This window comes from Myxocyprinus asiaticus, chromosome 49 (genome assembly GCF_019703515.2).
Source record: "Myxocyprinus asiaticus isolate MX2 ecotype Aquarium Trade chromosome 49, UBuf_Myxa_2, whole genome shotgun sequence".
Taxonomy (NCBI): Eukaryota; Metazoa; Chordata; class Actinopteri; order Cypriniformes; family Catostomidae; genus Myxocyprinus; species Myxocyprinus asiaticus.
In genome coordinates, this window is record NC_059392.1 from 19725762 (window position 1) to 19750220 (window position 24459).

The 24459-nt window shown below is 38.0% G+C and overlaps 2 protein-coding genes across 7 annotated transcripts in view; one reads left to right on the forward strand and one right to left on the reverse strand.

The window, feature by feature from the left end:
- Window positions 1–3203: 3203 nt before the first annotated feature.
- zgc:172076 lies at window positions 3204–14763 on the forward strand. The gene is made up of 9 exons (XM_051693490.1): window positions 3204–3486; window positions 4051–4097; window positions 6158–6356; window positions 8775–8935; window positions 9279–9411; window positions 9652–9808; window positions 11639–11762; window positions 13771–13960; window positions 14261–14763. Exons 1-9 carry the CDS (start codon window positions 3453–3455, stop codon window positions 14419–14421), a joined length of 1206 nt encoding a protein of 401 aa, XP_051549450.1. The 5' UTR covers window positions 3204–3452; the 3' UTR covers window positions 14422–14763.
- A 1849-nt stretch (window positions 14764–16612) lies between these two features.
- LOC127438136 (serine/threonine-protein kinase MARK1-like) overlaps window positions 16613–24459 on the reverse strand; it is a 98634-nt gene continuing 90787 nt past the window's right edge. For 2 of the 6 annotated variants that reach the window (XM_051693466.1, XM_051693464.1), the window contains 2 exons: window positions 19907–19951; window positions 16613–18808 (listed from right to left, as the gene is read on the reverse strand). In XM_051693466.1, the coding sequence (XP_051549426.1) occupies window positions 18466–18808; window positions 19907–19951 (388 nt within the window). In that variant the 3' untranslated portion in view covers window positions 16613–18465. Of the gene's footprint in view, window positions 19674–19906; window positions 23729–24459 lie in introns of all 6 variants that reach the window. The other 4 variants (XM_051693469.1, XM_051693467.1, XR_007896654.1 and 1 more) reach the window with 3 other exon arrangements.

Genomic DNA, 24459 nt, shown 5'->3' on the forward strand with positions numbered 1-24459 from the left:
ATTTAGAAACATTAACTACAGCTACCACAGTAAAAATGAGGCCCAATAGATTCAACCTTATAGATTATTAGCTATAACATTTCTGTCAGAATGTAAAATCGTGATTAATATTAGTAAGGGTAGTGATGTTTATTTTGAAAAACCTTAATTGTTGCGTATGCACAGTGTTGTCTCTTTTCCTCATCAGTGCTGTTTATAATGTCAGGGCTGTCTAGCTGTTTGAGAGGTTTGATTTCCTCCATAGTGCTTTAAACTAGAAAATTCTCACCAGAATTCAAATGAGTCGCATCAGTTTTGTGGTCTGCGCTGCGAAATTGAGGAAGTCTGTTTGACCCGGGCGTGCTCCAGAGATACAGTAGGTTAGAGCAGAGCAGATCATTGGTCCAAGCGAAATGTCGGGCCACCGAGGCAAATTTAATGATATTAATCTCGCGTGTGGCGCTTTATACACGCTAAATATGCTTCACATCAGAAAATGCGATACGACTGAATCCTGGTTTTCATGCTAGTGTGGCATAAGCCATCTAGGCTTCAATCAGGCTTCAATCGCATGAAAACATTTCAATGGAGGAAAAACCTTGGCATTGTTCTTTCACTGCTGTCCGCGACCCAAACCATTAACCCACCATTTGAGAAACACTGACTTACAGTATCTGTGTGCGTGAGGTTTGATTTTCCCCTGTCACACATCATTTATTTACCAAAAAATAAGAGTAAACTGTCTTTTTAAATGACATTATGAAGGGGAGGAAGTGACATCATGTGAGAGGAGTCAAGTTCTATTATAGATACATACATACCTTATGTAGATGCCTCATTAGCAGCTGTTCCTATTTACTGCGTCAAGAGTACAATTGCGCTAAGGTCATTGCGCTAAGACTTTTCAAAAGCAGGTCTTATGTCAGCGCAAAGTCTAAAGTCAGTTCCTGCATTTGCAGTTTGGAGATTCCAAACTCTGAAAATATAGTGGAACATCAAATTATGTTCCTGACAATAGCCGTTTTATGAAACAAAAATGTATTATATTTGTGTTAAACTATCTAAAGGTCATGGTTTATTTTTCAATTATTATTATTGTTATGTTTATATTTACAGTCGTATTTATGATCTAATTTATATTGGTATTTTTCCACCTGTTGTCATAGAGTGATTTTTTAAAGCACTGCAAAAGGGGCCGGTGGAAGAAGTAGAACAGAGTAAAATATTTAGATTTTGTATTTTTTTTTTACCACTTCGTTATTTTGATTATATTTTTATTTCGTTTTCGTTGCGTCATTTTAATTTAGAAATATTTTTGGCTTAATGTTTTCATGTTTCAAAAAATTATTAATTATACTTACACTCTCTATAATTTAATGGAGCCTACAAATCCCGACGAAAACCACATTTTCCATGCGTATAAAAGAGCGTGTCATTGTCAAAGAAAACTGCCTGACATTCAACAAGGATGCAGTTAATGCATAAAAGAGGTAAATCCATATTTTTGTTCTTCTAATTCACTGCATACAGTCCATTAACACTACCAGCTTATTATGAATTTGCTGTCTTTGTTATATTGCTGGTGCTTGACCGAGAATTGACTATACAGTGGCAAGAAAAATTATGTGAACCCTTTGGAATTAGCTGTTTTCTGCATTAATTGGTCATAAAATGTGATCTCATCTTCATAAAAGTCACAAGTATAGACACACACAATGTGCTTAAGCTAACAACAGACAAACAATTATAATCATTCATGTCATTATTGAAACCATCCCAATAAACATTCACAGTGCTGTGGAAAAAGTAAATGAACCCTTGGATTTAATAACTGGTCAATCCTCTTTTGGCAGCAATAACCTCAACCAATTGTTTCCGGATGCTAGCTGCGGATTAGACCTGCACAACTTTCAGAAGGAATTTTGGATCATCCTTCCTTACAGAACTGCTTATGCTCAGCCATACTCTTAGGATGTCTAGTGTGAACATCTCTTTTGAGGTTATTCCACAACATCTCTATTGGGTTAATGTCTGGGCTCTGATTGGGATGAAGCCATTATGTAGTGAATTTATTTTAAGGTTAAGGGTCATTGTCCTCCTGCATCACCCAACTTCTACTGAGCTTCAGCTGGCTCACAACCACCCTGACATTATCCTGTAGGATATCTTGATATATTGGGAATTAATTTTTCCCTCAATGATGGCAAGCAAACCAGGCCCCGAAGCATCAAAACAGCCCCAAATCATGATGCTTCCTCCACTGTATTTCACCATTGGGATTATGATTTCATGTTGGCATGCAGTGCCCTTTATACACCATACGTAGTGTTGCGTGTTCTTCCCAAACTATTCAACCTTAGTTTCATCAATCCATGAAACATTTTCCCAGTAGCGTTGTGGAGTGTAGAGGTTGGTCTTCAAATGTGTGCAATGTTTTTGTGAAAAGCAGCAGCTTCCTTAGTGGTGTCCTGCCATGGACATCTTGCCTGTTTAATGTTTCCATATAGTAGACTCATGAACAGAGATGTTAACAAGTTCCACTGATTCATTCAAGTCTTTAGCGGTCACTCTATGTTTTATTTTTTTTTACCTCATTGAGCATTCTCCAGTGTGCCCTTTGAATCATCTTAGCTGGAAGGCCACTTCTAGGGAGAGTAGCCACAGTACTAAATCATCTCCATTTATAGACAATTTGTCAAACTGTGGACAGATGAATATATAAGTTCTTCAAGATAACTATAACCCTTTCAAGCTTTATGTAAAGCAACAATTCTTGATCGTAGGTCTTTTGAAATTTCTTTTTTTTTTTGTGAGGTATGGTCCACGACAGCAGATGCATCATGTGAAAAGAAAACTCAAAATGTTTGAGTGCTTTTTATAAGTCAAAGTAGCTCTAACCCACACCTCCAATCTCGTTTCAATGATTGGATGCCAGGTTTGCCAACTCCTGACTCTAATTAGCTTTTGTTGACGTGGGCCCACAGTGTAGTTTGACCGTAGTTTAACTACTTTAAGTAATGAGTAGCCTTTAGCTTAAGCTACAGATTCAAAGTACCTTCCCAAACACTTATTTAAATGCAGTGTTTTCCATTTTTTGTTCACACAAAGAACATCCAGAGATTTATTCCTACTACAAAATTTTTTTCCTTCCTCTGCAAAATCCCACAATTTCCCACTCTACTTGTTCCTAAATACAACTTGCAGGCTGATAGATAGTGTCTGTACCCGTCCCTTGAGCTCCATATGAAGTATGACATTGACTCAACCATATAAATAGGCACATTATCACAGGCAACATGACACCAGTATGGAAGCTTGTGCTTTGTGTGTTGGGGTGGGTGATGGGACAATAGTTGATCATATGACTATATGGCTATTGATAGAGCTTTTGTCAACAGTTACGACTAGCTTGAGTGTCTCCGCATTTGTGCACGCAGCTCAGGACGAATACACACACAACTGAAGCTACGAAGATGTGGAAGAGAGAGAAAATGTGGATGATCAAGCGTAAGTATTGCATCTTGCATGCATGTTGCAAAAGTATTGCAAGTGTTGGAGAAGAACTGATCACTGAACTTCAGAAGCAAGTGTTGAGATGTGTTGAGTCCCCATTAACCCCTAACATAAAATAAGAAAACACTAAACACACTCCAAAAATGGCAGGAGAATTACTGGACATCTCAGTTATGCGTCAGTTGAGTCAACTTTGTCTTAGATATTTCTCCTAAATTCTATAGGTAAATTAAAAATAGACACAAATGAGACAACTATTGACATATAGAGTACAGAGTTATAGTAAATTATATAGAACAATACAAATTAATGTGGACAACATAGCTCAGATAATTTGGTCTTGTAAAAATTTGATGAGAAATGTTTGAGCTCATATTGAAATTTCTGACTTTTGATTACAGACTTTGGTATCTTGGCAAATCTAAGCCTAGTTTGAGACATAAAGACAAAGTCTCCATTTGCTCTCCATTCAACCTAATTGATGTCTAGGAGAAACAACTAAGATAGAACTTTGACCTTGTTCTTGATTTTTCTTTCCTTTTTGTATTTGTCTTTCAGCACCTTCTGAGCACCCAAAGGAGTCAAAATATAAACCAGTGCTTGAGGTATTCCCCTTTACACCCAGCATGAGCAGAAAGTCCCGTACTTTCATCTGGTTGAGAAAAGAAACTGTGCCGCCAGGCAGTTGCACTGTTCATGTTTCACTAATCTTTGCTAGATCACAATGTCCTCTCAAACATAGTCTCATGACAACTTGTAATAATTTGAACGAGATGATGAAATCATAAGATTTTGCATGACTTGGCTTGTACGAAAAAGTATGACTTCTATTCCCATAGAGACCAACCAAACAACAAACAGAATTTTAAATCGATACAATACAGACAATATGCAGTATTGGAAATGTCTGTGAACAAATTTGCTCACTCATTCCATGTTTTTTTATGCAATACAAATGACTGATATATGCCAGTAACCTGTAATAGGCTTTCATCATCCCATTCCAAACCCTGATGTTTTCATTCTTCCATGATACACAAAAGTTTTTTGGTATAGGTTAGGTTAAGGTTTGGGTTATGGGTTAAATTTAGAAAATTTTTAATAACATTGTTTGTTGGTTCATTTTTCTCTATGGGATTAAAAGTCATATGTTTTTGTACGAGCCAATTCGAACAATATCTTACGATTTCACCATCTCGAATGAATCATTGCGACTTGTCATGAGAGTTGGGCAATCTGTGGCAATTTTAAGAACTAGTTTTGTATTCTGTTATCAGAATGCCCTAGCTAATTTTTTACTTAAGTGGCGGTCAGACTAGGATTTGAGCATGCACATTTTTTTCGGACAGAGCAGCGGACCATGATATGATGTCTCACGGGAGGGCTTCTGGTGTAAGTAAATAATAAATCACAAATAACAAATAATATTATATTTAAAATGTTAAAAAAATATCGTCTACTCACTTTCCTGCAACAGTAAAACACGGAACTTTGAAATTTGTATTCTTTGTATTGAAACAAGAGGGCAGCATGTGACGTTTCAATCTACTATTGGTCACACTTCATCTCGTCATATGGATTCATGGTTCAGAGTTCACCAAACTTGAACTTTCAATACACAGCATAGTAAAAAATTTCTACGCTTGAGCTTGCGTTTCTGGTCTTCCACGTTCACTTACAAAACAATCGACAGTTTTGGCAAACTAGACGCAAACTTGCCATAAATTTGCCACTCATTATTTTCACATGTTAATGAGCTTGTGATTCGCCGCAAATGTTCACCAGAAATTTGCAGCTGTTCACCAGTAGTGGTGAACCTGCAGCAAACCATTGGCAACAATGGACAATTTACCACAAGTTTGCCGCAAAGTTCATTTGCATGTGAAAATAATCAGTGGCAAATTTGCGGCAAGTTTTCAGCAAATTTGCCATGAACTCTTGATTTTTGTGAGGGTGCCCCTTTAGAAGTAAAATTAATGTTGACCAGGGGCTGTCAAGCTCCAAAACTATTAAAAAAGCACCATAAGGGCACAATAAAAGTAGTCCATATGACACATGTATTAAAGTCATTCAATAGATTTGTGTGAGGAACAAGCCAAAATGTAAGGTATTTACTGATAAACCTATTCAAAAATGTTTGACAACAGTGGTGTCCAGTGTCATAATGACTTAAATTTCGGCTGTTCCTCACACAAAGTTTTTTTTTTACACCAGAGCAGTGTGAACATTCTGCTCAATGAAGTTGCAAACGTAGGTTCGGGATGAGATTGTTCATCTAGGCCTGCCAATCATATCCCAAGGATATAAAACCAGCTGCTTCCCCCACTTTAGTGACGAAATTTCCCCATCTCCACCTTAATATTTCATAACACCTGTCCCAATGATTATTTTCAAAATCGTCTTTCTATTCCTTGCTCTAGTCACATTGTGAAGCTCAAGCCCAGTCCTGTGCTCGAGCATCTTCGTCATGGACAGCACGCCAAATCTGTTTACCCTATTGCATTCCAGGACTATATGAACCAGTAAACATCTATATTTCACGAAGACAGTCATATGGCTTTAGAACAACAGGAGTAGTGAAAAATTGATGACAAAAGTTTTATTTTTGACACATTTTTGATACATGTCCATCCTTCTCTCAGTCTCATGTGGTTTTCTCCTCAAGAGTTTGCTCCCTCGTGACCCCATGAGCAGGTTCAATCTGAAGAGAGGATCCCCTAAAGATGAGTTCCCAAACCTGGACAGGAACTACACGCTCATGGGCCGAATCCTCAACCTACACATGTACACTCGTCAGTTCAATCGGGCCACTGAGAGCGGGGTCATTTTTGACGACATCATACGCCCTGGCCTTGAGGATCCAGGTGAGACATCTGAAGTTGTATCAAACTTTTCAGTTAAAAAAGATTATTGGAACAAACGTCAGAGATCATGTGCCGCCGGATGTTTTTAATAACTCAGCATTTGGCAGTATGAAGTGTCAAAGTTACATGTACTGTATCACACCACACTATAACTGTCAATTCATAGAATGACTCATAATCTCCACTGAACTGTTACACAGACACAGATTACAGAGAAATGAAACTAGAAGCTTACATTTTCCTAATGCGACCTCATCAAAACAAATGTACACGAATCAAACAATGGGCATAAAACAGAGGTAGAAATACACATAATGAACCATTATAGCACACTTGTGTAAGACTTCATACATACAGTGGCCCCAAAACTTTCATTTGAATTCTGTTGTTTTAATATTAAGCTAATTGTATATGCTCTACCCTGACCCTAAATCTAAACCTTACCAAAGTCTTTTTAGCAAGTCAGTCCACTGGCGGCCATCTTTGGAACGCTCTCAGGCAGCTATTTTTCTATGTAAAAAAGTGGAATACAAGTGCAGTTCCTATCTACTTGAATGGGGAAAGACTGAAATCTCCAAAGTGGTTGGTTAACATAATGATCAATTAACATATTTCAAATCAGCAATTAAATCGGACAAAACTGGTATAAAAAAATAGTGCTTCGTTACTTCAGATTATGCTAAAAAAAACAATTTTCCTGTCTTGAATAGCTAATGTGCATGAGCGTTCTTGAGTTGATTGACAGGCGATATCTGTATCTTAAAGGTGATTGGCTCTTTTACCTGTAAGGTGGGACTTCCTTTCTACATTTGTTGAACATTGGGCATTCCAGTTTCTCCCATTCATTTTAATAGAAGTGGCCCATCTCTGCTAAATAGTCTCTGACCTTACACACACCTTTTGGGAATTCTGGATTTTAATGAAGACATTATTTACAATGTTTATTCCGCTTATCCCACCCCACAAAGACAGCCAAATCTGACCCACACATTACCACAGGAAGCTCATGTCAAAAGAGATTTAGCCCCTAGTTCTCTTTTTGACACTAAATACATCTCTAAACAATCTTTTCGAGTTCCCTATTTTCTACCATAAACTTCCGCATCTCTCTGACAAAGCAGAACACAGTTGTGAATGAACGTCATGATGGTGAACTGAACCTTTAACCTTCATTTGTGACTCGCTGATGCTGTAAAATAGCAGTTTTCAACTTTTACTGTCAGCCGAACCCCTGTGAGTTTTCAACCAGGTCTCACTGAATCACATTACAATTCCTATACAGTATTTATGCTAAATAATATTTTATGTGGCTCGTTGTACGTATCGTGGCAGTTTCCTGTTTAAATTACCACTAGAGGCACTACAACAACAATTACTTTTATTCAATGTCACACAAATCCCAAGTAAAACGGCAGATTATCAGTTTATAAACACTTACTTTTCGCCTTGTTCCTCACACAATGCTTTCTTATGACATCTAAACACTTTTACTATAATGCATGGCTTGCAAGGTGATACATTTTAACGTTTGCATTACATAACCAACTATAACTTACATGTTTGTTCGGTTGCAATCAAATTGCGCGGTAGCTGGACTGGAGTGCGAGTCAACACATGAGCTGAAAGTGTCATAAAAGCGCCACATAATGACATGGTTTCTTCAGCAATTGTGTTATTCATCTCACATTTTCTTTTTATCAGTTATGTTCAGGTTTAAGGTTTAGGGTAGGTAGGTCAGTTTTCTTGATTTATAACTCAGTAGAGCATTAAATTTAAAAACCTTATCTGTTTGGGGGCCTGGGTAGCTCAGCGAGTAAAGACGCTAACTACCACCCCTGGAGTCACGAGTTCGAATCCAGGGCGTGCTGAGTGATTCCAGCCAGGTCTCCTAAGCAACCAAATTGGCCCGGTTGCTATGCAGGGTAGAGTCACATGGGGTAACCTCCTCATGGTCACTACAATGTGGTTCTCGCTCTCGGTGGGGCGCGTGGTGAGTTGTGCGTGGATGCTGCGGAGAATAGCGTGAAGCTTCTGTGGATTGACGGTCTCAGATGCAGAGGCAACTGAGATTCATCCTCTGCCACCCGGATTGAGGCGAGTCACTATGCCACCGAGAGGACTTAGAGCACATTGGGAATTGGGCATTCCAAACTGGGGAGAAAAAAAAATTATCTGTTTGCGAGAACATTTACCCTCCATTCACCTCGAAACTGCCATGATACAAGTAATGAACCACATCATATAATTTTGCAAAAATGCCGCCACCGTCATGTAATTTTCATGAGATCAGTCTCATTTCATTTCACGAACACCATCCTAGAGTTCACCCATTGCGAGTTCACAAACATAACTTGATCGTCAAACAGCTTGATAGCATCATTTGACACAGTATTTTTGATAGTTTTGTTTGCAACTCAGGGGAGCCCACTGGACCAAAAGCAGTGGGGTGTTTAGCAGGAGATGCTCAATCCTATATCCTCTTCTGTGACTTTTTTGATCGGATTATTGAGTGTTACCACGGCTACAAGATCACCAGTAACACTGTTCAAGAGAGCGACTTCAATTATGACAACTTGAAGGTAGGAGACAAACCCAAATCAGATCACTTTATCTCAATTGTCTCAGTCAGTGTTTACAGTTTTCGGCAGAATCAACCTTGCTACTTATAGCAGCTGTCCATTCATATTAATCTTGAGTATATTTGGACATATTTTAATATGAAAAATACACACTTCACCTTTAAATGAAATTTAACTGAGAACACCATTAAATCTCCTGTGTTATGAAAGAGCAACCTAGTGCAGTAACATTTTCCTCTAGGTAAATTAATTAGCATATAGCCATGGGAGGTGTAGACTAGTGCTAAATCAAGAGTGTTAGCATGCTGTGAAAGTGTAAATGTGTGTGTTGATGTGTGTTTAGGGAGGTGATGACTTCGACCGATCATTTGTTTTGAGCTGTGAGGTGACTGCAGCCCGCAGCATTGAGGATTACTGCTTCCCTACACACTGCAGCAGAGGAGAGCGCAGACAGCTCCACACACTGGCCAAAACCGGTACTGCACTCACACAATTACATTTTACTACTTCATTATAATGGGTCAAATACGGAAGTAACATTATTAATCTACCTTTAGAATAATTGGTTATTTAATTGATTCATTATTATTATTATTATTATATATATATATATATATATATATATATATATATATATATATATATATATATATATGCTCTGGGCTATCAGAAAATATTTTTATGCTAATGTAACAACTTGTTTTTTGTTTTTGTAGTTCTGGATGAAATGGGTGAGGATCTTCCAGGAATGTTTTACTCAATCGATGAACTCAGTCATGAGAGTGAAGATCGCAGTGTTGTTATGGATTCTCCACCATTATCTCTCATAAAGATCGGTGTGGCTCGTGACTGGCCTGATTCTAGGGCCCTATGGTTGGTTTCATCAAACAATAGCTCTGCTGAAAGTGATAGTTCACCCAAAAATGAAAATATTCTGATCATTTACTCATCCTAATGCCATCCCAGATGTTTATGACTTTCTTTCTTCTGCTGAACACAAACAAAGATTTTTAGAAGAATATCTCAGCTCTGTAGGTCCATACAATGCAAGTGAATGGGTACCAAAAATGTTCAGCTCCAAAAGGACATTATGAGTATGAAAGTAATCCATAAGACTCCAGTGGTTAAATCCATATCTTCAGAAGAGATATGATAGGTGTGAGTGAGAAACAAATCAATATTTATGTCCTTTTTTACTATCAATCTCTACTTTCACATTCTTCTTCTTTTGTTTTTGGTGATTCACATTCTTTGTGCAAATCACCACCTACTGGGCAGGGAGGAGAATTAAAGTAAAAAAGTACTTAAATATTTATCTGTTTCTCACCCACACTTATCATATAGCTTCAGAAGACATGAATTTACCCACTGGAGTCGTATGGATTACTTTTATGCTGCGTTCATGTGCATTTTGGAGCATCAAAGTTTTGGTAACCATTCACAGACCTGAGATATTATACTAAATCTTTGTTTGTGTTCAGCAGAAGAAAGAAAGTCATACACATCTGGGATGGCATGAGGGTGTGTAAATGATAAAATAATTGTAATTTTTGGGTGAACTATTCCTTTAACAACTATATATACAGTTATTTCAATGTATTAAAAAACTATTTTAAAAAGCATTTAGCTAATTCTTTTATTATTATTAATATTATTATTATTATGATTATTATTATGCATATACTATATAACTATATAAATGTTTTTAATTTTATTATTTAAATTATATAAATAATATATAAAAAGTAAATTATAAAGCCAAATAATACAAATAATTTCATAAAATAAAACATGGGTAGATGACAAATAATTTTGGGAAGATGACATGTCCTACAGTGTGAAATACTATACTCATCTTAAATATTTTTTAAAAAAGCATTTAGCTAATTATTATTATTATTATTATTATTATGCACATATAACTCTACATAAAACTATTCTAGTGTTATTAAATATGATATATAAATATAAAGTAAATATTAATGCCAAATAATAAATATAGTTCATTATAAAATAATATACTGTATGTGTTGTTGATGACATTAAATACTTATGGAAAGTTGACGTGTTCTTCATTGTGACATACTATACTCCATCTTAAATTATTCTTAAAAGCATTTTACTAATGATTATTATTATTATTATTATTATGCATGCAACTTTTATGAGCTCATATTAATTGAGAGCCTACATGGAACATTTGTACTTTTAAAAATCACTTTGTAAACACCACAGGACCATTTAAAATGAACTAGTGAAGGCAAAAAAGTGATTAAAAATGGTAACCAGTTGCAGGACCTTAAATATTGACTATTGAAATTTATCTAAAATGTGGATGTTAATTAAAAAATAATAATACTTTGGACACAGTATGCGCCCAGCTTCCCATATATGAGTCACTTTGACCCAGAAACAAATGGAGTTGTATGCACTGAAGTAATTTAAATAATTGTATCTCAGTAACAGATTTGAATTAAAAATAGTTAAATGTCCATTATTTTTTTGTAGCCAAGACTTTAAGGTATGTATCTATAGAGAAATGTACTTTCTAAAATAAACCTACATTGAGAAATATTCACAGGAGTAAAAAGTGTGACTAGCAAGTTTAGAAACAAGGCCCTGTGCCAACTGTGGTCTAATATCTAATGACTGAGTTAGAGCCATTTTGATTTTGCCTAATATATTTATTTGTCTAACTATCAGGTTGAGTAAGGATGGAACCCTGGCAATCTGGGTGAACATGGAGGACCATCTAAAACTGGTGTCTTTCAGAAGTGATGCTAACCTACAAGAGGCATTTAAAACTATCTGTATCAACCTGCTAAAGGTTTCCTTCAATTGACTACCTCATGCCATGTCATGATAACATTCTGGCTCTGTTCTGAAACCTAGAGAGCTGCCTATGTAGACAGGATTTTAGGCATCGTGGACACGCTCCAGATGTGGTGGCAGCAACATTATGCTGGTTTCTAAGATAACTCTTTTGGCCGAATTCTAAGGCAGCATCACATGTATTATTGCAAAGAAGGCAACACCAGAATTAACTTTGACAAACTCAGTGAAAACATCCATCCAAGATGGCGGACAATTCGATAGAAATATCAACTACATAATACATAATAACTATACATAATAATACATTTCATTCAATACCGAAAAATTATCGATACAGATATGTAGTAAAAATGTACTATTTTATGCAATATTTGTATGTGTGTTATGTATACTTAAGGCTCTGGTATACTTTGTTTTTGAGCATTCCGGATCGACTCGTGCCTGTTCAACCGTGTTGCCTTTGTGAGTATACTCTCCTGACCGGGAGCGAATACGAATGCATTTGACGCATGCCCACTACAACTTCTTTGTGATACTTTCAGTAGAGTCAACGGCCGGCGCATGCGCTGACGATGCACACAGACAATGTCTGCATCCGCGAGTCGAGAAATTCTGGCCGGTGCACAGTAAGGCCACACAGCAATTTATGTCATATTGTGTGCAGAGCGATCCACAATGCGGATGCTTGAAGTATACTTTGGCCTTTATGCTTATTAGAATCGACCCTTTTCACAGATCTGAAATGACGTGTTACCGCCTTCAACGTAAATGTAACATTAACTTTTTAATATTTTTTATTTATTACATTGTACTTTGTATTATAATACCCTGGAATAAATGTTAAAAAAATCAGTTACCATAGCTGCGATGAGGCTTCTAAGCTGAGGGAGGACAAATTTTGCTGTCATCCAACGATGTATATTTTTATCTTCTTTTACAAAGCTGTGAAAGCGTAATAATTTATTTATATATTTATTTTTTGTTGGAGCAAACGGGTAAGCAAAAATGTAATTTACTGTGGTCCCCCATTCACCGCCATTCAAGTTTAGCCAACTATGATTGTTCCGCTTTGCGAACGTGTGAAAAGGGTCCATATCATGTTATTAGCGTCGCAACATGCTAATATAATACTCTATTGGAATCAAATTGCGAATCGAGTCTTGTGCGCTTTATGTAAGGAGAACTATTTGTGTACCACATGAAGTTGCTGCCTACTGTATGTAGAGCATTATAAAACTTTCAATTATGTGTTATTGTAGTTAATATGCTACATTAGTAGGCAGCAGCCCATTTAAAAAGTAGCCACTTTTGGAACAGAGTTCTGACTGATTTTTATTCTGGAAAAATTTAATTAAAAAGGTCCTAATACTGAACCTTGAGGTATGCCATAAATATAGTAAACTGCCTCACCTAAACTAACCCAATCTAAAACTTGACTTTTTAGATGGAGGTTCTGTATAAGAAACTAAGGCATCCGTTTATCTGGAAGCCTCACATGGGCTGGGTGGTCAGCTCACCAGCAGAAGTGAAATATCAACTACATAATATATTTCATTCAATACAGAAAACATATCGATAAAAATAGTAAAAACTGACTATTTTATGCAGTATTTGTATGTGTGTTATGTATTCTTACACTCATTATAATATCATATTATTAGCATAGCGACATGCTAACATCATAATCTTTTGAAATCAAATTGCAAGTCGAGTTGTGCACTTTATGTAAGGAGAACTATTTGTGTGCCACATGAAGTTACTGCCTACTGTGTGTAGATTGTTATAAAACTGACAATTATGTGTTATCATTGCAGTTAGGATGCTACATTAGTAGGCAGCAGCCCATTTAAAAAGTAGCCACGTTTGGAACAGAGCTTTGACTGACTTTTTGTTCTGGAAAAATTCAATTAAAAAGGTCTTAATACTGAACCTTGAGTTTTACCATAAATATAGTAAACTGCCTCACCTAAACTAACCCAATATAAAACTTGACTTTTTAGATGGAGGTGCTGTATAAGAAACAAAGGCATCCATTTATCTGGAAGCCTCACCTGGGCTGGGTGGTCAGCTCACCGGCTGAAGTGGGCACAGGTCTAAAGGCAAGCGTTACAGTCAAACTGCTACACCTCGCAGAGAACAAACGCCTGGATGATATTCTGGACAGACTACGACTTCAAATTGAAGCAACTAGTACGGCAAAACTCACTAGAGTAAAATAATGCTTAACCATGCAAGCAATCATGTTATGGGGCTTGGCACTCCAACTTAAAACATGTAACCGTATAGTAAAAAGTCAGGAATTTGTCACTACCTTAGCCCCTTATTTGATGCTTGCAGATATATTTATCTAATCTAATCTGATGGTCTCAAAAATGTTGTTAGCACTTTATGCCCTTATCTGACAACAACCTCCTCTTCTTTCTCAATATGGTATGTTATATTTTCTAGTGGGTTTAATGGAATTGTTTTATTGTTTTAATTAATATGCAGGCTGCCCGGGTGTTTACAAAATCAGCAACTTGCAGACCATTGGTTTTAATGAAGTCGGGCTGATGCAGATAGTGGTGGATGGGGTGAAACTTCTCATTCGAATGGAGAAGAGGTTGAAAAACAACGGCGGCATCGATGACCTGGTGCCTGCTCAGAAATAAAGAAGCCATCATGGGGAAGTTCACAGAAACGACCAACATCATTGTTTGTTTAATGAGAACTGAAGTATCTGAGCTCTGGTGGCAAGCCTGCTCTTCTGATCAGAGCTATGAAAACAGAAGGGACTTTGCAACACTTTTTCGTTTATGATTGTAAATTGCTTGATATGACAGAAATTTTGAGAATTTGACTGGTTTCTTCAGCTGTAGTTTCAATATAAAAGTGTGAATCACATGAAGAAATATGAGCCTGGCTCAAATTTAGCATTTTTTTCATACTATGGTAGTAAGAATGAGATGTTTCCACATTACAGTAATGGAAAATAGATTTTGTTTTTCAAATTACAGTAGGCTACTGAGAACTACATACAGTAATATATACTTTTTCTGTTTGCTTTACGGTAATGACGTTTAATAAGAATGACATTTTATCACATTAGGGTAATAACAATGAGGTTTCTTTTTTTCACACTATGGTAATAAGAATTAAATTTTTCCACATTACAGTATTGAAAATTTGATTAAAAAAAAATTAGAGAAGGCTACTGAAAATTAAATAATATATATATACGATGAGCGAAAACATTATGACCACCTGCCTAATATGCTGTTGGGCCTCCGATTGCCGCCAAAACAGCGCCGACCCGGCAAGGCATGGACTCTACAAGACCCCTGAAGTTGTCCTGTGGTATCTGGCACCAAGACATTAGCAGAAGATCCTTCAAGTCCTGTAAGTTGCGAGGTGGATCCGCCATGGATTGGACTTGTTGGTCCAGCACATCCCACAGATGCTCAATCAGATTGAGATCAGCGGAATTTTGAGTTCAGTGCAACACCTTGAACTCTTCATCATGTTCCTCAAACCATTCCTGAACAATGTGTGCAGTGTGGCAGGGTGCATTATCCTGCTGAAAGGCCACTGCCATCAGGGAATACCATTGCCATGAAGGGGTGTACCTGGTCTGCAACGACGTTAAGGTAGGTGCATGAGTCAAATTGACGTCCACATGAATGGCCGGACCCAGGGTTTCCCAGCAGAACATTGCCTAGAGCATCACACTCCCTCCACCTTCTTGTCATCTACCCACAGTGCATCCTGGTGCCATCACTTCCCCAGGTAAACGACACACATGTAGACGGCTATCCACGTGATGTAAAAAAAAAAAACGGAACTCATCGGACCAAGCGATCTTCTTCCATTGCTCCAAGATGCAGTTCCGACACTCACGTGCCCATTGTTGGCGCTTTCGACGGTGGACATGGGTCATCATGGGCACTCTGACCGGTCTGCAGCAACACAGCCCCATAAGCAGCAGTGTGCGATGCATTGTGTGTTGTGACACATTCCTCCCTTAACCATCATAAAAATTTTCTGTGACTTGTGCTACAGTAGACCTTCTGTCAGTTTGGACCAGACGGGATAGCCTTTGTTGACCTCGCGCATTGATGAGCCTTTGGCGGCCAACACCCTTTTGCCGGTTTGTGGTTTGTCCCTCCTCGGATCACTGTTGGTAGGTACTCACCACTGCTGACCAGGAGCACCCCACAAGCCTTGCCATTTCAGAAATGCTCTGACCCAGTCGTCTGGTCATAACAATTTGGCCCTTGTCTCCTGCCCATTTCTCTTGCTTTCAACATGTTGACTACGAGAACAGATTGTTTGCTTACCATCTAATCTACCCAGACCTTGACATGTGGCCATATTAGGAGATGATCAACGTTATTCGCTTCACCTGTGAGTGGTTATAATGCTTTGGCTCATCGGTGTAAATTTTCTGTTTGGTAATGACAATGAGGTTTTTTTTGGTACTAGGGTAATAAGAATTCATTTTTCTCCACATTAATTAAAATTGGGTAGGGGGAGAGGGAGGGGAAAATGTGTTTAATGGTCCTAAAAATAGGCTTCGTCTTTATGCAAAATATAATTTCTTATTTTTTTCTTTTGATTTAGTGGTGAAATTTTACTCTGTCATTTTCTTGATATTTTTTGTGAGATTCACCCACAAACAAAAGTAGAAGTTTCGACAAATTTTGGCATTTTTGTTGCCTTTGAATTTACAGGCTTACATTACAGCCAGTAATATCACTGACAGCTGCAAACAAAATGTAATGTAAATGTAGTGTAGAAAATGCTAAATAAATAAATACAAATTCAGCAGAGCATGTAATATAATTAAAAAAGGGACACAAAACATTGTAGTTGAAAGACTCATTTCAAGTAAGCTTTAATGTGCTCCAGTGGTACTGAACCACAGTGACCCAAGGGACTTAACTGTAGAAATGTACAGTATTATGTTGAGAGAATAAACGGGAAGGGGGTGTAGAAGGATGAAATATGTTGAGTTATTTGGATTTTTTGGAGAACCTCGGCCATCTTTTGCTTCCCATCCAAACAGTTTCATCTGTTCAGCCGTAAATAAAAAAACCAACAACAAAAAAGAAATCTGTCCCGGTAAAGTACCGTCACAAAATGGAACATCACAGTCAACATTCGACGCCTCTCTGAATTTATCACAGCTTTACCCTTTTAAACACTTTTAGCCACTTTTTCTTTCTCTTCAACTAAGGAAACTCATCTTCCCTTAAAAGTGTGCAGTTGCGACTCCTTTTATCTGCATTACAGTAATACAACATAGACAGCATTGCACATTTAACCTTTGATACCTCAGTACAAAAGAACTAGTAGAAATGTACCAGTACGAGTGGTCTTAATCCATCATCATCATCATCATCATAGCCACTAATTAAAAAACAAACAAGTTACATTTTAACAACAAGAAGAAAAAAAAAGTCATGCATTCTCTGGGTGACCTACAGTTAATAAAACAAGTTAAAGGCATAAAATGGCTTAATAAATACATTTCTTAAGAGTTGTAGTTCAAGCCGATTATTAATTTGAAAGGAAAGTATGGCTCAGTATTACTAAACTGGCCCATTCTTGCATCAAATTACAGCATGAAACATCACCCATAATACCACTTAGTCTCAGTTGTAGTCTGTAGTATGGAATGACTGTTAATGCAGATGCTCATGTACTAATGTCTGCAATCCAACAAGCTGATTTAAATATCCAAACCACCTGACTTTGGAATATACACTGCCTGTGCTACAAAACACTTAATTCTTCCATGTTTTAATCTAAATCTCACTCTGAAATAAAGCAATAGTTCACCCAAATGAAAATTCTGCCAAAATTTACTAGACCATTCCAAATCGATGTTGTTATTTATTTTTTTTTGAATGCTTGTCATCATAAGTGTTACGATAGCTTAGTTTGTGGAACAGACTGATATTTTCAGTTGTTATTCACTAGAAGCTTGCGTCTAACCCACATTTTTGTCCAGGATTCAAAAATGGCACTTCACGTAACATTACTACACAAGAGAACCAATGGCACTTTGGCATCAATGATGTTTGTGCGCCATTTTTTTGGAGGCTAGCCAAAAGATTTGGGGATTATAAGTAAATAGCTTAATTTTCGGTCAGAATTTTTAATTTTTGGGTGAACTGTCCCTTTAAAACAAGAGAATATTGTGAAGTTACAAAAGAACAGTTAAAACAGTGTCTGCCAAAACAATCTAAAAAAATGAGGGATAGCAACAAATTAAAAGTAAACTAAAAATTACTTTGACACATTTAACATAATTTGTTCTGTACACAGCTCAATAATGAATATACAATACCTCTGTATGAGTACGCTGAAAGTCTTGTATTATACAACTCTATGACCAATTCAATACAACAAAAAACATTCCATATCTGAACTGTACATGTGGAAAAAGTCGGTTTGAAGTCGATCATTTGTTCGACTTTGTCCTGCCGACCTTTAAGAGTTATGCTATTATTGCAAGATGGTCATTTAAACCAAGCATATATGCGAGAGGTCATGAAGGTCAGGCGAGGGGATTTTATCTTGTTTCATCTCGTTATTTTTTCTCCACTAAACATTACAGCAGTGTCTTACAGAAGCAGTAACTTAAAATGGTGCTCAAACTTCCCGGTGAACTTGTTCCCTATAGTTTAGCATTTCGTTTTCGATTCTTTTGCTTATAGCTTGAGCTCGTTGGCAATTTTCGAAGCGATGTTTTTGAATGCGATGGACGTCCCCGAGATGCGTTTGAAGCGCACACCATTGAGTGAGAGGCGGGGCAGTTTGCACACCTCCATCTCCCATTGGACGAGGCTGTCTTGACGTGCGTCACCATGAACGCAAAACAGCAGGAATCGCTCGCGCTGCTCGTAGTCGCAGTTGTTGGCGTCCAGCACCTTGCGGATTTCTCTCATCATGTCGCCGGGCTCCATTGACGAGGTGGTCTTCATACTCCACGTGAAACGCAGTGATCTAGGCTTGGAGTCACGACCCTCTTCCTTCGGTTCACCAGATCCACTCCTGTTGACAAACACAACAGTGTCAGAACATCATATTGATTTTCATGTCTGATTCTGATAATATACACAAATTTTCTGCTATTGTTTTCTGTATAACCCAAAACAGCACGTAAAAACAAAAACTGCGGTTGAGCACTTTACATGTCATTCAGACAGTCTCTTCATGTCTAAATGGGCAGTACTTGTCCAGTACTTGCTTCAATTGCCGTGTTTCCACTATTGGGTCAGTGCGAGACAGGGCTATCAACTGGTCAGTCAGGGCCAATAGCCTCGGACCTCGAGCCGTGAGACCAAAATCTATCTGCATTCTCACCACTGGGCCAATAGCTCCACCGAGCTGCCCTAAAACCCACCCTTAATACGTCACACACCCCGCCCATTTCACAAGCAACAGGGAAGCTCAAGCTGAGGTATCAGACTCTGGAGACCTGCTAGCCCTCGAAATGAACATGGTGGAGACTGAAGCTGCCATTTCTTTGCTTATTTTGGTCTTTGCTTGGTGGAAACCGAGACCTGACTCCGCAAAACTCCACCTTTGACATTGACCCTGCCTCAATTCCCAGTTGGGCTTCTTTGGCCCAAGGGTAATCGGCGAGCCTAAGACGCTTGGCTGTTTGCCCAGAGGAAGCCCAGAGGAGGCAAGATGAAGCCCCATAAGTGACAGTGGGAATGCAACTGACCCTGGCACACACTAGCATGCCCTCATTTGGACCGATAGTGGAAACACGGCTAATGTGTACCAGACTTAATGCCAATAGTCAAAGATTTGGATATGCAAGGCCAAATCTCTGATACCAAACCCTTAGCTGTAAAATGTATTTAGGACGACAGCAAGTGCAGATCTTGGGCATTAAAACAGCTCTCATCTGAAAACATGCAAAAACACAATACAAAATACTAAACAATGATAAAAATGACATCATACACATACACACACAAACTTCACTGCAGTTGTAGACTGTCCAGTGGTCATCTTAATCACTTAGAATGACACTGACTCTAGTCGACTGAGCTGCAGGGGCAACAACAAATGCCCCCAAAGCAACAATTTGACATGAGACAGACTAAACAAATCATAGAGAATCTACTTAAATCTCACCTCAAGCTGTACGCCCGACCATGGGCCTCTCCTTCACTGGGTAACCTTGGAAAATATCCAAAGAGTTTATTCAGAAACAAAATAATACAAAATCTAAAACCACAGCTATATACAACTCAACATTACCAAAAGAAAATGGACAAAAAGTTTAACAAAAATGTATATAAATACTAGGGCTGTCAATAGTTCAAAATAATCAGGATTAATCTCAGGATTTTGTTGTTTACACAATCTAAAATTTTATATTGCTGAATTTGCCTCTATACACTTTTTTTATACAATCTATACACTTCAAAAACCGAATAGGTCTGACTTTAAATTCTGATTGGATGAGCTGTGTTTGAAGATGTTGTAAAGGGTCAATAAACACATCTCTGTACATTCTATATTTATGCGCCAAGTTGCTACATTGCTTGGCAACCATAAACAACTTACAACAATAATTAACTACATTATTTGGTGAAATAATTGTTTATTGGGGCCAAGCAACAAAGATGCGTTGGCACCTATTGTTTCTTACTCCATTGAAGTCTTTGGCAGGCCATAAAACTGTTTGGAGGAAAGTTATGAAATCTGGCACACTGATAGAGGATAGTCTGAACTTCTACCATAGCAAATTTGGGACTCAAATCCTCTAGCAACACCAACAGTTCAAATTTGCTTATGTTTATGCTAAGATTATATTTATACATTTTCAGAAAAACCTACTTTTTTAAACTCCTTGTAGGTTGTGTCCAATTGGCACAAAATTTGGCAGGTATCATCTAGGGATACTCATGACAAAAAGCTATCAAAACCGTTCTCATATAATGCTTCAATGAATTTGGTGGCGAGCACGCCAAAGAGGTCGTGAAGCTACAGCTCGGCAATACCTTGCCGTATTAAAACGAAACTTGGTATATGTCATAGCCGTCATGACCTGAGGATACCTAAACAGTTTGAGAACAGTGCCACCTACTGGTCAAGAAATATGAAAAATAGCTGTTTTGCTTATAACTTTTGAATACTTTGGTTTTAAATCATAACACCTTGGGTTTTACAGAGTTGAATGATATCCAATGTTCATACAACGGCCATTTAGAATTTTGACATAAAATGCTGTACTTTACAAACGCATTGGCATATCATCACGCATATTATCGGCACCATGCCCTGAAGCTACCTGAGAAGTTTGGGGCCATTTTACATTCATGCACAGGACAATGATAGTAATTTTGCCATAGTTGGCCATACTTTCTGTCCACCATTTTGAATTTAATTGAAAACCTACTTTTTTAACTCCTTTTACAGTGTTTAACAGGTCTTACCCAAATTTGGGCCAGCTCATGTTCAGACCATGTTGGCAAAAAAGTTATTTAAAGCTTTTTGATAGACCAGACAGTTCTCATGTAATACATCACTGAATTTGATAAGATGCCAAAAAGGATCTTAGGCTGTATCTAGGCAATGCTTTAACGTACTGAAATGAAACTTTGCAAGTGTTATTGTGACCATGCCCTGAAAATACCATCTAAATTTGATGACAGTGCCACCTATTGGCCAAAATGTATTAACAATTAATTTATGATTCAAGTAGGGCTGTCAATTTAACACAATTTAAATCCTTTATATATTTATAACTTAGAAAAGCTCTATAATATATTTAAAGCAAATGGGTTTTGTTAATTGTCCCATCTGGATTATATAAACTCAGTAAAAAAATAAACATCCCTTTTTCAGGACAATGTATTTTAAAGATAATTTTGTAAAAATACAAGTAACTTTACAGATCTTTATTTTAAAGAGTTTAAACAATGTTTTCCATGCTTTTTCAATGATCCATAAACAAATAATGAACATGCACCTGTGGAATGGTCGTTAAGACACTAACAGCTTACAGACGGTAGGCAATTAAGGTCACAGTTGTAAAAACTTAGGACACTAAAGAGACCTTTCTACTGACTCTGAAAAACACCAAAAGAAAGATGCCCAGGGTCCCTGCTCATCTGCATGAACGTGCCTTAGGCATGCTGCATGGAGGCATGAGGACTGCAGATGTGGCCAGGGCAATAAATTGCAATATCCATACTGTGAGATGCCTAAGACAGCGCTACAGTGAGACAGGAAGGACAGCTGATCATTCTCGCAGTGGCAGACCATGTGTAACAACACCTGCACAGGATCGGTACATCCGAATATCACACCTGCGGGACAGGTACAGGATGGCAACAACAACTGCCCGAGTTACACCAGGAATGCACAATCCCTCCATCAGTGCTCAGACTGTCCGCAATAGGCTGAGAGAGGCTGGACTGAGGACTTGTAGACCTGTTGTAATGCAGATCCTTACAAGACATCACTGGCAACAACGTCACCTATAGGCACAAACCCACCTTTGCTGGACCAGACAGGACTGGCAAAAAGTGCTCTTCGCTGACGAGTCGCAGTATTGTCTCACCAGGGGTGATGGTCGGACTCGCGTTTATCGTCGAAGGAATGAGCATTACACTGAGGCCTGTACTCTGGAGCGGGATCAATTTGGATGAGGAGGGTCTGTCATGGTCTGGGGCGGTGTGTCACAGCATCATCGGACTGAGCTTGTTGTCATTGCAGACAATCTCAATGCTGTGCGTTACAGGGAAGACATCCTCCTCCTTCATGTGGTACCCTTTCTGCAGGCTCATCCTGACATGACCCTCCAACATGACAATGCCACCAGCCATACTGCTCTTTCTGTACATGATTTCCTGCAAGACATGAATGTCAGTGTTCTGCCATGGCCAGCGAAGAGCCCGGATCTCAATCCCATTGAGCACGTCTGGAACCTGTTGGATCAGAGGGTGAGGGCTAGGGCCATTCCCCCCAGAAATGTCCGGGAACTTACAAATGCCTTGGTGGAAGAGTGGGGTAACATCTCACAGCAAGAACTGGCAAATCTGGTGCAGTCCATGAGGAGGAGATGCACTGCAATACTTAATGCAGCTGGTGGCCACACCAGATACTGACTGTTACTTTTGATTTTGACCCCCCCCTTTGTTCTGGGACACATTATTCCATTTCTGTTAGTCACATGTCTGTGAAACTTGTTCTGTTTATTGAATCTTTTTATGTTCATACAAATATTTACACATGTTAAGTTTGCTGAAAATAAAAGCAGTTGAAAATGAGAGGACGTTTCTTTTTTGCTGAGTTTATAAGAAAAAGCTATTGTGAAGGTTTATTCTCCATCATTTAATAATAAACAGGGTCTTTAGAAATCACTCAGAACAATGAAATATTTTTTGGTCAAACTGTTTAAATATATTAAATCAGTTCAACAACATAAAACAGATTTCATTAATCTCAAAAGTTAATGCGATAGTAACTTTGGCAGCCCTAATAATTACGTTTGTAATTCTTCTTCTATAAAAGAAGTGAACATATTTTCATTGTCTTCCTCTATAATGTGATTTTGATAGACAGACAAAGGTGGCAACAGGGAAACTTTCTTTCGACCTGAGAGGGAGAATGAAGGGTACAGGTGCAGGAGCACTACAGGCCACCAGCATTCACACATTCAACACAACTAGACCTGGAGTCATTAAGTATTTAACAGTAGGTCAACTCTGATGACACACAGGGGCAGGAAGTGATAATTTCATCAAGAGGAAGTCAGCCTGCAGGCCGTGCAAGCGTTCACAGAGGTAACAGACGTACAGATCATTAGTGTGAGACACACACAGGCCCAACACAAGTCAATCTCTGGGAAGAAGGGTGTGTGTGAGGAGACACATTTTCATATGGAAATCTGAGGGGGAAAGAGTCAAACTATTCTCCTACCTCCATGCTCTGAAAGACAGAGTTCTACAACACAAACAAACAAACAATATGTTCAGAAACCTGGATGATCCTGACGCAAAAACAAGTCAAAATGATGTGTTTACAGAGAAAATCACTGCACCACATTCATATATTATGACATTGTCATTTATCCATATCGAGCTTCATTCAGAAAACACGGCAATAACAAATTTGTTTGTAAATCATTAGTGAAACACTTCTTATGTAAATTGTTTCATTTAATTGAATGCAACAGTTTAAATAAAAAATGGTTTACATAGGTCTTGAGTTACTCATCCCTCAGTGTGTAAAAATGAACAGGAAATGCATTTACAGCAAATGCATTTATAATTAAAAGCAAAAAATAAACATTTAAATAATACAATTCACCCTGTTTTAAAATTCTAACTATTACACTTAAACATGTGTTACAAGTGCTAACCTGAGTCTAGTGTGATACAATCTAGTAGGGATGCACCAATATGGAATTTCTGGGCTGATACCAATAACCAATGTTTCACAGCTTATTGTGACCCGATATTGATAGCAAATAATTCACAACTCATTGAGGCTGATCTGATAACCGATAACTGACAGCTCATTGTGGCCAATATGATAATCCACAGCTCATTGTGGCTGATACAGATAACTGATAATTCACAGCTCATTGTGGCCGATACCCGATAATTCACAGCTCATTGTGGCCGATACCCGATAATTCACAGCTCATTGTGGCTGATACAGATAACCGATAA

Bases quoted from the DNA above. Each gene is read 5' to 3' on its own strand.
- zgc:172076 (XM_051693490.1), top strand. From the start codon at position 3,453: ATGTGGAAGAGAGAGAAAATGTGGATGATCAAGC. The intron at 4,098-6,157 runs GTATTCCCCTTT...TTTCTCCTCAAG, and splicing joins AATATAAACCAGTGCTTGAG to AGTTTGCTCCCTCGTGACCC. The intron at 8,936-9,278 runs GTAGGAGACAAA...ATGTGTGTTTAG, and splicing joins TCAATTATGACAACTTGAAG to GGAGGTGATGACTTCGACCG.